The sequence below is a fragment of the Xiphias gladius genome, chromosome 2 (genome assembly GCF_016859285.1).
Source record: "Xiphias gladius isolate SHS-SW01 ecotype Sanya breed wild chromosome 2, ASM1685928v1, whole genome shotgun sequence".
NCBI lineage: Eukaryota > Metazoa > Chordata > Actinopteri > Istiophoriformes > Xiphiidae > Xiphias > Xiphias gladius.
Genome location: NC_053401.1, coordinates 6,154,133 through 6,170,474, shown reverse-complemented (window position 1 = coordinate 6,170,474; position 16,342 = coordinate 6,154,133). Strand labels below are relative to the sequence as shown.

General features: G+C 41.3%; 1 protein-coding gene across 1 annotated transcript in view; it reads right to left on the bottom strand.

Annotated features, from left to right (window-relative positions):
- sema3c (sema domain, immunoglobulin domain (Ig), short basic domain, secreted, (semaphorin) 3C) overlaps positions 1-16,342 on the bottom strand; it is a 41,225-nt gene that overhangs the window by 11,116 nt on the left and 13,767 nt on the right. Inside the window, exons 3-10 of the mRNA XM_040144849.1 lie at positions 11,282-11,442; positions 10,529-10,591; positions 7,312-7,431; positions 4,936-5,026; positions 3,843-3,962; positions 3,561-3,703; positions 3,353-3,467; positions 2,720-2,789 (exon numbers count right to left, since the gene is read on the bottom strand). Of these exons, the coding sequence (XP_040000783.1) occupies positions 2,720-2,789; positions 3,353-3,467; positions 3,561-3,703; positions 3,843-3,962; positions 4,936-5,026; positions 7,312-7,431; positions 10,529-10,591; positions 11,282-11,442 (883 nt within the window). The remainder of the gene's footprint in view (positions 1-2,719; positions 2,790-3,352; positions 3,468-3,560; positions 3,704-3,842; positions 3,963-4,935; positions 5,027-7,311; positions 7,432-10,528; positions 10,592-11,281; positions 11,443-16,342) is intronic.

Here is a 16,342-nt window from a genome sequence, read left to right as displayed (position 1 = left end):
GGTTCAAAGGCCCGTGGCAGTGTCCCCCTGGGAATTCAATTAGAGCGTCAGTGAAGGAACTTAATCGAACCTAAGTGATGAACCGAGGAAAACCAGGCTTACAGACGGATGGATGGACTAGCAGGCAGGTAGGTACAGACACATGGGAAAAAACACTCGAACCATAAACAGACAGTCTGACAAGGAGCTGGGGGAAATGGCTGTTTTAAGTAATGGCTGGGAAAATGCGGCAGGGAAGCTCAGTTGATTTGTTGTTAACTACAACCAACATCCTCAGAACCATGAATACAGTACTTTATAGGATAAGAGAAGAAACGATGACACCTGCAGGTAAATTCGGTTACAGCGACGTCCAAAAGTGATATTTAACAACACTAGAAAAGGCCAAGGATATACTATAAATAAGTACAGGAATAAGTACTAAGTTTTCTTATTGAGTGAGTTTTTCTGCTCTTTTACCTGATGATGAACAAACTATTATGAATATGTGATGCAGATTTTGGAAAAAAAAATTGAAGTAATGTCAGACTGTTTCTGCTGCCAGAGCAGAGGAGAGAAGAGAAGAAAAAGTATATTATGCCTGATGAGGTCAATCTGACTGACATGTTCATTTATAATCATGGGAAATATTTAACGGTGTGTGGATAATTTCTCTAAAAAAAAAAAAAAAGACATCAGAGGGTTTAGTTTTTATTCCCAGTTATCATCAAAACTCTCTTCATGTTATTCTGAGCTGCAGTGACAGAATATGAGAGTGAGATCGTCGAACACTGTCAGGAATCCTGTCAGCAATGAAAGAATCTTTGTTCAATTAAAATATAGCTATAATAGTGATAATGCAGTTATTTAGTATGATAAGTATAGTATAATAGTATAATAGTATAATATTTGTCACTTTATTGTAAACTCTTTTGTCCATGTTAGGGTCCTGTAGGAATGATGACTCTGGTTTTCCAGTGATCTGATTGGTCAGTATTTGGGCCGTTGACAGGTTTTGATGTGGTCCTCTGAGGTTAACCTGCTCCGGAGTGGGTTACGCGTGCAGCGCAAGTTACCATGGCAAAGTGTCCCGGTAAAAAGTGAACCACCGTCGTAAACCTGGAAACCCAGGGGGTTAAACCTGCAGCTACTTTGCTAACCCCGAACCCTGTTTCGTAGTACAGGCCTCTGGGGAGCGAACATGAGAGCCCAGAGACCAATCATGGCGAAGAGATCAGAACAGATGGCTCAAGTGACGGTTCCTTCAAACCTCCAGACTTGCTGTGCAGGCCCTGCCGGTGGTGACTTGCCGCTGAGTGAGAACTGTTTAATCGGTTTACTCAGTGTCCCTTAAATCAGTTACCACAGAGGTTTGCATGGTATGTGGTAAACTCTTCTCTCCTTAAATTGAAATGTCAAAGATGATGATTATGTTTAAACGATGTTCATCATCATTTTGACAGCAGATGTGCTCAAATTTACATGCACTGGGATTCACTTAAGCAGGAGAGTTATAATAATCTTGTTACATTACATTTGATATATTATTTCATTTATGATTATGATTATGATTATTATGATTGTTATTATGATGATGATGATTGTTATTATTATTATTATTATTATTATTATCATTATTATTATATTAAACTATTATTATAATTATTACTATAGAAATAAACCTTTTACAGGTGCTGGGTCAAAGACTTTAAAATAGGGCAGAAACAGAGTTTCCATGTTTTCAAGTATTGCTTCAGTATATCATATTACTTATTACTCCCCTTTGCATATTCAGAAGAGCTTCTCTTGAACTTTCTACTTTCTTTAACAATTTTTTTTTTTCCTTCACTGGAACTAATTTTCCCAGACTGGGTCAACAGTGTCCCATTTTGGCAGTACAGGTCTTTTTGGTACTGATCTTATACAGTCTACATAAAATACTACACACAAGAAAACGGCACACTGGCATCAACCAATCTTATATTTATATGTATGTCTGTGTATGTATGTTTATATGAAGTGGAAAAAGGAAAATAGATTATTTATTCAAAGAAAATCCAGAATTTAATCAAATTTACATCTGAATTGAAACAATTGTTTTTACACTTTTTCTATAGTTATGCTGTTTTTTTCGAGGTTGAAGATCAACACCTCAGCTTTAAGTGTTAAATTTTTAGCTTTACAACTCTATCTTTCAAATTCTTAAAACATTAGGTCCCCATTTGTCTCCATATATGTTTATCTAGCAGCTTATCTGTCCCTGTTTTATGATAAAATGGAAAGAGAAAGATGACATAGTCCTTTTTTTTTTCTCTGAATGCTGAGGAACGAGGCTCGGGTTTCATCTATCGGAAAAATGCAATAATAATATTCTCCCTGCACTCAAAAATCCTGCTGGCTACTATTATCCATGCTCGTGGAAAACATCCAACGATGTAATCACTACGTATTAGTATGCGCCATAAAGGTATCTCTTGCACACGGTCAGCAAAACGGCGAACCGCTTCATGTGGTCATGAGGAAAGAACGTCAAAACGAAGAACACATGGTGAAGCCAACAGGACGCTGAAAGTGATAGTTCATCATCTGAATAAACTGTTCTGCTACATGTCACATGAAGTCTCTATGTAACAACCCCTCTGACAAACACATCCCCTCCCGCTATTATGCAGCCCGCTATTGCCATAACCGCTGAGGCCTGTAGGAATGTTAGAGCTGGCTTCGTTGCCATTGCTCTTACCTTGTGGATGTGAAGACTCCAAACACCAACAGACTCTTGGGCTGATCGGTTTCCAGCAAAAACACGCTTTCTGTAAAGGAAAACACATATGTGCGCACGTAGACAATTGCACATACGTGGAGAGAAAAGTGCGTAATGTTTTCAACAAACTCCCTACACCCCTTATCACCTCATCCCTGCGAGTGAGATTGCCAAGAAATGATGAATGCAGGAATCAATAACTGCATATGCTGACAGATGGAGTCTGATGACCTGAATGGAAAAACAGGCCTACAATTCTGCGAGCTGATGTTTGCAGTTTTCAAAGCTGAGGCTAAGACAGGACTTCAATAATATGCCCATAAACAAATAAAAGATGACCAAAAGTAACAGAACAATTGCTATGAAAATTGATAAACGGCTACAGTCCTAATCCAGACCAAACACATTTAGCTTCATGGATTGTTTGTGGAGAAAGCAATTGCTAGAAACCAAAGGACATAAATAGCCAGATTTTGGAAATTACGATGGTAAAAAAAATAACTACACAGTTTGTTTTAAACTCGTTTCGTGGACGATGAAAATAAAACATAGTTTGGAAGCCACACAACAAATACAGGAAATATCTTAAATATAAATCTGTTTTTCACTCACCAAGTTCATCGAAGTGCGTTTCCGTGCCATCCTCCTCCAGAACTGAACAAACCATCCTGGCTTTAAGGAAGGTGGTCCATTTGTTCACCAGGCTCCGCTGGCCTCCGATGTCATTCTGCAATGACAAAAGCTGCACATAGCAACTCGAAAAAAACCCCCCACAGAAAGTAGAGTGCTGATTTATTCAGGCACAGACAAAGGCACTTACTGGACACACTCTGGCCACCATCGTGTGGATATTTTTAGTATTTCCATTATTATCTGTTAGCCTCTCGCGGAAGAAAAAATACAATTTGGCGTCATTGGGGTCTGTCCCATCGGGTATCAGGTGGGCGTCAATGAAGATCGGCTCTGAATGAAAGACAATAGCAAATTGAAACGTTTACAACTGAGATCCATAACTCAAAAAAATAAAAGCAGCTTACTTGTTCAAATTAATCAATAAACAGCATATACACTCAAAATCTTCAGAGATTGTGTGTGTGCTCACCACTCAGCCATTTAGAATTATGCTGGTCCGTCCGCACTGCATTTCGCTTGGTCAGGCTCCTGAAGATGGCAGCATCTGTCCCCATGAAGTCAATGTACATGCCTGAGAACAGCTCCTGGTCTAGAGGAACACATACACACGTTGAACAAACTCAACAATATCCTCGCAAACTTCACACAGCCCTAAAAAAAAAAAAAAGGCAGCAATCTACCTTTGTTCTCGAAACCAAGAGTATAGAGACGCAGCTTCAGAGACAATTAAGATAATATGGATGAAATACGGCAACATTTTATTGCATGACTGATAAATAATGTGAAAATTGTTCAATGAATGAGAATTACCATGCAGAATTATCAACAGGTTGACAGGCCGTGTGTGTCCTGCCGCTAATAATGCACTCAGACACACTGCAGAGGGCCCCAAACGTACGGACGGGGCGATGAAGCTCAGATTTGACTCGCGCCAATTCTTCTTTGACCTCACCCCCCCCCCTCCCTCCTTCAGGTTAATCCACCCGTCCCCTCTGGCTGACTCTTGGGCATCCCTGGAGTCGCTCACCAGCTGGCAAAGCTGCTGCTGACGCGGCAATGCTCAGGTGTCAGAAAGCGGAGCGGAGGGGTGAAAGGTGTCACCTTTAGCCGCGTCAACAGCAACCCAACACTCCTCGACCAATCGGGGATCAAGGGAAAGAGAATTGGGGAGGTGGAGGGGTTGAGCCTGACCCGAAGGAGTCCACGTGCTCGGTGTGTATTAAAGGTGAACTAATTTTGGATTCTCCTCATTTTATCCTATAATTAAATTACTTCTTATTTGATTATCTGTTTCCACAAATACGTCCAATAACAACTTTACTCTGTTCTGAAAATAAGCTTCAAGCCTCTAGAGGGCCTGTGTTCTTATCACGATAACTTCCTCGGAGTAATTACAATTATGGGTTACTGACTTGAAAACAGTGGTGACATCAACATCCAAGTTGTAATTATGACTGGGAAGGTTTTATTCTCTGAAAGTTCCGATATATCCGACTTGGCGCTTAATGATATGATAATGATAAGAGGCAGAGATCATGTAGGAAGAGAGAGGAGGCACCTACTGAGCATGACGGACACTGTATTCACTTGAGGATTGAAGGAGCACCTCCCTTTTCCAGATTCGGTCCTCGAGTCAATGTGAAATACTTGTTCCTGTCACACAGAAAAGAGGAAGTCAGAGATTTTGAAGACAGTTTTATATGATCAGTTATTCCGTCTAGTGGCCTCTAGATAAATAAAACTGCGTACCAAATGTCTCATAAGGCGGCCCCGCTCACGTTTCCATTCCCTTTTGGTTTTAAGGAAGCACAAGGAAGGTCCTGGCCTGGTCTACCGTAACTGGCCCATGTGGGACAGTAAAAAGAAAATTCCATTTGGAAGGAGAGTAGGAATTTCTGCTAATGTGTTGGATAGCCATTCCTCCATCTCCGGTTGGAAAGGCTGCCAAGTTTCAACCCCCCTCCTGGTGGCGGACTGGACGGTCCAAGCACCTCGTACAACAACCCGGGTCGTTTCTAAAGCTTCCCCGTCCCGTCCTATTTAGGTCTGGCTCATGGTGAGGCTGCTGCCTCCTTGAATGTAGCTGCGAGCGCCTCAGCCAAGTAGCAATTTTTTTTTTCTCGGGAAAACGTTGCTGTTTGACAAGAGGTTCTGGGGGTGGACTGACACCATCTGGTAGATTCGGTCATTAATCTCTACGAGGCAAAATGTGTCCATTTTTAACAAGTAATTTGACATTGCAATTCATCTTAAAGCCCCCTTCCCCTCAGAAATGTTCTTAGCTTATTGTTACTTCACTTGGACGTTTCCCTGTGCAGAATGAAGCATTTGGAGAGTCAAAACTAGATGGCTGTTTTCACATTCATCTGCATCCATGCCCTTTTAAGAGATTGTAAGTAGTTTGTGGAACTTTTTTGGTGGAAAAACTGTATCAAACAAATCAAATCGGGGCATTTTTATATGTCTTAAATTGTGTCTGGAGCGGGTCTTTAAAATGCTTTTTTTTTTTCAAGAGACACCCGTTCATACAGATAAATGTTTCTGGGGAATTTCTGATGCGATGCATCTCTGAAAATAAGTGGAATTATTACACCCCACAAAAATTTAACGACCAAATAAAAATCGAACTGAATTCAGTGAGATGGACGTTTTACTGCAGTGCCAGTTTCACTATGCATTTTTTGACGAGTGAGACACAACATCGCCGCACAAAATCAATGACACATGAAAATAACCTGTCTGTTGCAGCCATCCTATCAAGTTTCACAACAACACAATAGTCTGGGGCACGTTGTCAGGGCAAAGCTCCACACTGTGAACAGCAGCTAGTTATCCTTAACAGATCCCTTTTTCTTCAGACATGTTTGAGCTCAGAAATTGCAAACAGAGCAGTCTGCCTTTCAAACAAAAACCCCAAATGACAAAAGGCACCGCAGTGCAGAAAGAGCCCCGGTTCTGAGCTCTCTAACCCTGCTTATTAGTGTTTGGCAGCAGTCAGCAGTCTGTGGCTAAATGTTGTTCACTCAGTGAGCACTTTTCTCCTGGAGGACCTCCCCACGCTCCCTTCTGGAGCGGTGCGGCGGGCGATGAGAGCGCCCGTGCCCAGAAATCTGCCCTCAATCCCTGACACTAGAGTGCCATTTTTCTCCCGCTTATCCTGAGTATCTCCTCTCATGTGGCATCAGAGCGATTACATGAAAGCTTTGCTCATATAAAGTTAAGACGTCTTTCACTTTTTTCTTAACATATGGTGACACTTCTAAATCCCTAGAAGACCAGTAAAAGAATATGCTATTGTTAGAAACGATCACTATCTGATGCCGCGCAAGAATCTAAGATAAGATGTGCTGAAATTAGAGCAATTTCAAATGCGCTGGTTGTCATCTGGTTCATACGTTTTCAGTACTTAGTGATTCTGAATGGTAGCAATGTTGTTCTCCTTCCAGCATAGAAATTATATTTAGTTTTGAAACAAGTAGATACAATCTGATATCCTAGAACACATTTCTCACCCACATACCTTGACGCATTTTTTTATCATTTATTATTACATACATAATTATTTTTGGCTTTACAAAGTCTCCTATCACCAAATCCCCTTCACATTATCTCAATTTTAGTAATTCTATATCCTTAAATTATGTACAATGTTCTTATTTTTTCACTTTAGAGATCACGTTAGTGGTGTAGTAACATTCTGCAGCCTGCAGTGTCTCCTAAAGTATTTTAAAGGACAACCAGAGTAGATAATATACTGAGGACAACTTTTCAAAATTTATTTTCTCAGGAGTAACAGTAACAGTGTGCTGCACTGCACTTGTACTGTGCTTTGACAATACAGCTGTGGTTTTAACCATCAAGCCAATGTCCCCAAATCGTGGTTCATTCCCTCAAGAGTTTGTTTCTTGAGTGAAGTGAATCTGTCATCATGTGCCCACCTCTGGTCTCCGGCCCCTGTTGATGTAAACACAGACGGGACTGTACGCTCCGCTACCACACATGAACAGATGAGTTCTGTTGTAGGGTTGCACCACACGGATGAAGTTCCCACAGCCGTGCTGGAAAATACAGAAAAACAGAGACACATTCAGTTCGCCGACACGTTCAGTAAGGTGAGACAACAGTAAAAACGTCAATCAGATCCAATCCAGTGAAATGTCAAACCGGCAGTAGAGATTGTTGTAAGTGACTTTGGGCTTTTTGACTCTGTGACTTTTATAAGATGACTATTCTTGCACCGGACTTTAAAGCGACACTTGTGACTTCTGAGAGAATTTATAACACATTGTAGCAACTAAAAAAAGGTAAATTCATTAGTAATAAAAAAAGCACCGTTCCTCAATTCAATCCCCTCAGGACTTTTATTTGTACAGCCTTAGTTGGTCTGGTATGACCAGTAGCTTATGGTGGCTAATGTTAGCTCATGTTAACTAACTTTAGGTAAATGTTCTTTTATAACGGACGACAGTGATTCAGTTCACTGACCCTTCTTACAATAGCGTAACATTTTAGCCAGTATTATCTCACTTGTAATTTTCACTTGTAGCCACAGCGTCCGCTGTTCAGTAAACTTTACATTAATAGAATGTACACATAACAATAAGGTTATTTAACCTTTAAAAAAAAAAAAAAAAGTATATCCTGGTATACAGCCAAGGTGAACACCAAATCCAGAACCTGTTTATCGCTCCTAAAGTATCTAATTCCATATGAGAGAGTAATTCAAACTTATCTCACTTTTTATGGTGGTTATACGATCTCGTGCTGCCCAATGAATGATAAAGGAGTTTATTGGTCTGGTATTAAAGCCAGTGGAAAAAGAGCATCAGTGGTATATGTGATATATCTAGGTAAGACAGACTGCTGATATCCATACATCTCTGCCCCCGCTTCCCAAGCCCAGCAGCAGCGGGAGTGCTGGACTTTGTGGCTAATTAAGCCTGAGCTTGCAGAGAACCAGTGGAGAAAGGAAGAGAGAGAGGAAAGGACCTGGGGAGGAGAGGAAGACGTTTCCAGGGAGCCGTCAGGAACTTGGCCATGGCTGCAGGAATTGCAGCTGCTGTAGCTCACGGTCGCTGCACAGCTCCGCTGAGAGCTATTGGCCAAAAAATTACTTTTTCACATTCACACACCCATCTCAGTTATTTATTGTCCCTCTCTTTATCTCTCTCCATCTGTCTTGCTGTGTCCTCACTCTTATAACTGATTCCTCTCATCACACTCTCATTCAACCCTCACACACCCACAGGGTCTGGGGCCTGCACCCATATCTGCACCCATATCTGATGTCAGTCCCACATAGCCATATATATATATATATGGTCATATCCTGTTTTATGTTCCTCTCACGTTTCCTGTCCATACACACGCAACCTTCACGACTGTGTTAGAAAAACAGCATCCAGCCTCATGGCCTCGAGTTCAAGTGGCGACCACGCCAAGTTTAAAGTGGAGGCTTTTGAGCGAGCAGCAAATACACTTAATCAACCTGGTTGGTCTATATTTCTCCACAACTACCGCCCTCCGGCACAAACAATGTGTGGTCACTATCTGGAGCTCAGCTTGACCACAGATCCTATCAGAGAGAAGAAATTTAATATATACAGATGGGGAGGGTGACCCTAACAACAGGATGGGGGCTCTGATTCAAATGAAGGAACTCACGAGAGAGGAGAGGGGCATTATGGATGAAAGAAAATGAAAAACGCTGTGGTAAAAAGGAAATCAAGATAACTCAAACGAGGTGGAAAAAGTGACCAAGGAACGTGTAAAAAATAGTAAGAAAGAAACAGAAACAGAAATTTTTATAAGCAAATCTGTCAGGGCTGCATGCAAGAAAGGGGATGACAGAGGGGAGAGGGGGGCATTGAATGTCTCCACACAAAGATGGCTCACCCAAATATTTGTGGGAGCCTGTCTGCAGCAGGCGGGCTGTGACTCAGAGCAGCAACAAATCACTCATTGACTGGAAACGGGTTCTTCTCTACTTCTGCAACAGCGTGCTGTACAAAACCCCAACTATTACCCAAGCTTCTGTCAGAGAATGGAGAGATGAGGAAGAATGCAGGACAGACGAGCAGCGCCGGTCGCAGTGTGACGCTTGCAGCTTGCACTGTTACTTTAAAAACGAGGCCTTCACTGTTTGTTAAAAACTTACGAAGGCTCTTCTTTAAAAACGAAACCCCCTATTTTCTCCTTCTATTCCCCCGTCTTCTGCACTGCAGTGTCTATAGGCAACTGTGCATGTACTTGTTTCAGAACCACCCAATTAGAAAGAAGAACAGCGGCGGAGGAGAAATCAGTCTTCTGAGTCTCGCTGCATGGCTTCATTAAATCTTGTTGCAGCTAACAAGTGCTGCTCAGAACCAGGCCGGGTTATGAAATCTCTGCATCAATGAGCTGTGTCACATTTGTAAGCTTTGATTCGGGTTTATTTTTTCTACAGTGCTCCGTGGCCCTCGATCCTCCCACGCTTCACTCTCGTCCTAAAACACTGTGCCGATGCCAGGAGGACTCCGAGCCAGTCGGTGACCCTGTAGACATCTGCTGCCTGCTACACATGTGGTTGGACCTGACACAAGCTCCCAGATGGGAGAGGGAAATCCCAGGAGGCGCACGCACGATTCCGCTGCGGACCCACTTGGAGGAACGGATCTGGGAACAGCCGGCAAAACCTTTAGTCTAGATCTGGACCATCATGGCGAAAAAGCATGAGGGCTAGTTTTCTAACAAGTCGGACTGCTATGAATTCCGCTTTTCATTTTTAAGAGGAAGAATGTGTTATTTCTCCACAACATCTTGTCTTGCTTTAAAGAGGGCAAGTAAGTTTATCAAATCAGACAATCACATAAAAAAACAGCACCTTTTAGGAAATGAAAAAAAAAATATATTCAAAGGGAGGCCAAACATTACAGTGGAAGGTGGTTTATAATACATATTTACATGAAATCCAGGCCTAATGATAAAACATAAGTGAACAGTTGAACTTGGAAAATATTTAAATTTTGAGGTAGTTATATAGTTTATAGTAGTATAATATTTGCATCTCTATTTATTAGTTATTTTGGTTATTTATTATTATGAATTATTATTCGAATTCTAGAAAAAGCCCCACGTGATCCAATTTGAGGGTATTGGAAGGTCTACTGTTCTTACCGTAGGGTCCTTGCCCGCCATTTGGCATTCCTCGATCTTGCTGCTGGACGCAGGCCAAAACACCTGGTGGTGAAAAAAACCAAAAACAAAAAACACGACACTTAAACCGACAAGTGGGGAAATATGCACAGGAAACGAGTAACAGATTGAGGGAGTAATACAGTAACATGAATATGAGCAAGTTGAGGTTTGATCATATCCTGTTTACACAGACAGAAATCCCGGGGAAAATCTGTGGAAAACGAGCAAAGCGTATGCTCTGATATTTTTCTGTTTCGATAGAAGTGTCAGTGTCAGACTGGCTGTGGAAAACACGTGTGTTTTCAAACCCGGCAGAAGGTTCCCTAAAAGGTCAATGAATATATCAAGTAATTTACTTGGAAAAAATGGATGCGCTGCAGCACTCCCCGGGGGAACCTCAATGCTTCTCCATCTATGTGTGCTATTTCATGCCTGTCAATGACACTGACGATAACTCTTTCACTACATGCAGAATCAGTTATCAGAGAGCTTGGGCATTTTTATGGCTCTCTTGAATGACCCTAGAATTGTCCCGATCATGGCAAATGTATGGTAATTTGCATACCTTAACCCAGATTAGAATAATTTCGACAGAAATGCGGCAGATTTACCATGTGATTTACGTACTGTTAAATTCAACAGACATTTTTATTTTATCCTCTGTGGCGGCCAGAGAGTAGAGATGCAGGACGCAAGCGTTGCATAAGAATATAACAATAAGCATCTGCTGACCTTAAGTGTGCCATGGGTGATGTTATTGATGTCCATGGAGAGGACATGGTCCTTACAGCCCACATACATCCTGTCCTGGTCCTCGTCCATCTGCAGGATCCTGTAGTCCATGGCCCTGTCTGATATACTGTAGTGTTCAAAGGACTGGGAGGCCTGCAGGTCTGAGGGACACACAGAGAAGAAAAGGCTGAGGAAAAGAATACAAATACGCTTGTATCCACACTGAGATGAGAGGCATTTTCCACCTGTTTCTACTCAAAGTTCACATTAATATCACTCTGATCATGGGGATCAAGTCCGAGTCAAGACCAAGGCCAAAAAACGAATCAGTGTCCATTCACTATTTTTCATATATTAACTTTGTTCTTAGTGAGAACCAACTGTGGTATAATCATTTTGAAATGTGATAAGAACGGGACACTAGTGGTGCGGTCAGTCAAATTAAACACTGTCTATGCTATCAGATATGGACTTATTTCATTTAATGTGCTAAAGGTTCATATTTTTCAGAAATATAAAGTGAGAGAAATTTGACTAACAGTTGCGTTATCTGCTAATCTCTACCTCATTTGTATGTCGCTTTGGACAAAATACATGTTACGCAAAATTGTGATTATAAACCTGAGACAAAAAAAAAAAAAAACTATGTGTAATGAGCACAATCAACTCAGAGTCAAAACAACCACTAGACAGAGACGAGCATGAGACAGTAGGAAAAAAACATGAGTAGTATTGGACTGGACTTGATTAGTCTAGCTCTCGCAATAGAGGAAATTCCGCATTGCACCTACAAGTGTTTTAGGTTTTAAGCTTCATTATGATGCAAAATTAAGAACATTCTTATTTTCTAGCAAGATAGACAATGGCCTGGTCTGAACATCGAGGACTGAGACTCGATGAACGCGGAATGAGAGGCTCCTGAAATTGATCTGACAAATGTTTTATTGGCAAAGGCACTTCCTGTTTCACCTAACGTTCGACCGTTCGGCCGTTTAAAAAGAAGCCGCGACTGCAGAGAACTTGCTGGGAGAGATACAGTGTGGACTGTATGAAATGAGCCCTCCTGCGGAGTCTCTTCTGCTCATTAAAAGCGCACATTGTTCACACACATGAAGTAAACATTCTCAGACAGTTATTTTCAGCCTATTTGCTCCAGAGATAGAGAACTCTCAACCACACCATCAAAGGCCTTCACTGTCGAAGCCAAACTCATGCATATTTATCACTTTTTCAATCTGCACCGAGAGCAGGGGGTATTGGGGGGCAATGTAGATCTACACCCTCCATTTCCTCCCCTCCACTGATCCTCTCTGAGCTTTCTTTGAATTCCCTCCTCTAATCAACAAACAGGTTGCCTGTGCTTCGCTTCAATGCCTTGGGCTAAAGTCACATTTTCATTATTGTGTGACATACGCTTTTGAGGCCGGGGCCTTTTATCTTAAAGGGAAGTGGCTTTTCCCTGGCACCCCTCACTCTGATCACAGGCTGTTGTTTGGTGCATTGGCCACGTAAAGCCTGGAGTGTTTAGCTTTAAATAAAGACAAGTTAACCACTTAAGTCAAAGACGAGTTTCCCACGATTCCTCACTCTCTGCATTCACCTTGTTTAGGTAAACTGCCTTATATTGTTAACGTCTTGAAGTGAGAGCAAGGTATGTCGGAACATTGTATCATCAGAGGTGAGAACATCATCTGGCGTCTAATGAAGAACATGTACACAAACATGACTCTGTTTTTACCTGACTTTCCAGAAACAGAATTAAAAGCGAAGGGGTTCCTGTCAAGCAGATGTGTGTTTAATAAAAGAGAAACCTCGGAAAGAGAGATTGCATCAGTCTCACGCTTCAAAGCTGAGAAGATAGCATCGCAGATAGCATCACAGAGAGCTTCGTAAAGAGGCAATATTATCCTAACGCTGAAAAGGCTAAAGACGTTACAGGCCTTGCTCTGCCAGCTTGCGAGCCGCCAAGGGTGAAACATTCACTGACAGCTAATTAAAAACACACAAGGCTCCAAATTCTGCCAATAAAGATCTATTTTATACATTTTACCGAAATAAGTTCTCCGAGACTAAAGAAAACACTGTAGACCACAATGCTGTACCTCATTTTTGCACTTGGAGGAAAATCTTAATTTAAACATTCCTCTGGCTGATACTTTTCTGGAGCATAAAGGTGGCATCGGACGTATAGCATGCGGCTGTTTACAATGAACGGTCTGAGCAAGAGTTTTAGTTTCATAGCACATACAGGCAGTAATAATCTCGGCGGTTGAGTTAAACCTCAGCGGGCAGCAAAAGTGAGCGAGCGACAGAACCACAGCTTTTTAAGTTATGTAACATTAGCCTGAGAGGCCTGTGAAACTGGGGCAAAGAGGAGAGAAAAAGAAGTAGCCATTATGAAGTTAAGCATTCTTTCAAACTACAAAATGCAAAGCAGATTTTCTAGCTGTAGTTAGCTTAGCTGAGTCATAGTTACTACAGGAGAAAAGCAAGAATTTTGTAACAAGTACAGAGGAAATGGTTAATAAACAATATGATCGTCAGTGTTCTTAGGTCACTGTCATGTAAGCAGAGATTTTACAGGCAACTAAAGTCTCATGACTGCTGTTTGCTTTTCTTTTGAAAGCAGCTTTAACTAGCTAAATTAGCAAAAACAGCTAAGCTAGGTATAGCTTAGTTAGAAATGTTTGTTTGCTAATGTGCATTTTTCATTATTTTAACAAAAAAAAAAAAAATCAACTCAAGGTTCACCTACTAGTTTTTTCAGCTGCATCCCACTATCTTTAGTAAGCCTTTCCCCTTGAAGATTGTAAAGATGGAGACTACTGACTCCTCTAACTTTTAGCTCAGCCGTATCTACTTTAGCTAATGATAGCGGGAGTTCACTATTTGTTTGCCAAACTACTCTTTTGAATGTCTACAACTTTCAGGCTAAATTGTTCCTTATGATTATCCGGCACATCATTTGCAAAAGAATGTAAATTCAGCTACATAATTTTAGATACAAATTTAACAATAGTGGTCATTAAAATACACAGGAATGACCAGTGCTTAATGTTTTTGTGATCAATATCTCTTTAATATGTAATTGCCTCTTAAAATGTTTTATTGTTTTCTTGGTTGTATTGATTAGATATAGAAACTTGAATCTAAAGTGGTTAAATGAATCCTCCAATGTTACATAACCCCTTAGAAAATAAAATTTTTTATCATATGTTGATAGACACAGGTGAATTGACTAGCCTCTAGTCAAAGCTGTCTTTATTGATTTCAATTTCTCGAAACTCGCAGAGTGCACTTTTACTAATGAATGATTTATCTATACAGTATTGTTTGATGACCAAAGTTTATGTTTGCCATGTGAATGTGTTTATTAGTTTTTTATCTGAAAAATGAGGTTCACTGACTTTTAGCACCCCCCCAACTGTTATTTTGACTTTGACATTATGATACACTCCTGTGTTTGTAGCTCTCTTTCTGACAGTATCCATCCAGAACATTCCACAAGAGGAACAAATTGTTCAGAGGGGTGTGGTGCTGGGTGGAATAACTGTTTAATATTATAGTAAACTATGTATTGTTTTGTCAGTGGGGGGGAAATAGGAGACTTTCATTTTTCCTCATGAGGGTGGAAAGCCAGTTAAGCCTGTTGTTTAGACGGGACCCAGCAGGAGCGTCTCACTTGGACCCGGATTATTCACTGAGAGACAAACCGAAACCCTCTGCCGCCCACATACCGCTGGATCCAGTATCTTTTCAGGGCTCTGCTTTCAATTTCATACACACACATGAGTCATGCCTGCACGGCTGCAGCATTGTAGACCAACATTAAAGTTAACATTGCCAGATGGTGCACCTGCTCTATCAGGGAGGGGGGTGGCTCCTCTGAACCATCATCAAGGAATTTCAGAGTCATTCAATATATGCGCTTGGACCAAGAGTTTAGGGAACCAATGCCAGTTCATAACCTTTGTATGAGGTCTTTGTGGAGTGAGGCTGCTGCTAGTGTTGACTTCAAATTAATTCCCTCAGTGGCATCTCACAAGGCTTTTTGACAGCACAGCCTTGCAAATTTTCAAAATTAGATGTCACGAATGACAATCTATCAAAACAGAAAAAAAAAGGCTGTTTTTGTCTCTGTGATGAAGAAATTCTCTGGACCACATGTGGTTTGTTAGTCATGAGTTTATATGCATTCCTCATTGCTGAGATCGCCCCACTCCCAAGATGAAAGCGTGTCAAAAGGGTGTGGACATCATTTCTCTGGCACCGCTGAACATCTTGTTGTGGATTTTGGGTGCAGATTTACTGTATGTACTCTGTTTATGCTGAAGGATGCAAGACAATAGAGGAATAAACCTGCTCTGTGCAAGGATAGGGGATCTACAGTTTTAGGGACAATATTTTGTGTAAAGTCACAAAGGTGGGGACCACACACTTGATAGTAGGACTGGGAAAAGCTCTGACATTGTTAGTGATAAAATGTCTTGTTCTATGTTGTTTTGTCTTTCTGTCCTGATTGCATGTAGAGAGGGAGAAAGTAACTGAAAAAAAGGGATAGAGGGAGCAGTGTTTGAGCATTGACAGTTGGTGGGTTTTCTATTATGTATGTGCGCAGGTGGTCCTTACAACACCCTGCAGACCTCACAGCAGTCCCCAGTGCCCTGCCTTTGACTTTGAGCTTTGACCCATCATGCCCTATTGTTTGGATGGTAGACCAGTAGTGATACAATCCACTCTGATCCATCCGATGGACAGTGGAGCTAGCCGAAAGGGCAAAAATGGTGACTGGAGAGCTGAGACTTTCTCTCACTTTGATGTAGGTTATTTGTGTGAAGTGGTCAAGCGGAAGCAGCACAAAAGGCTTTTGCTGGGCCAAGAAATGACAGCAGTCATTCAATATTAAACAGCAGGTTGCTTTCTTTGCTGCAGAAGGGGTTATATTGGCAGAAAACATTCCTCACATGTTGGCAGATGGGCTGTAAAACAAATTAATGGAAAAGAGCTGGTAGATCAGAGGTTTGCTCAAAAGATTAGTTGATTCCATAATCCAACGAGAAT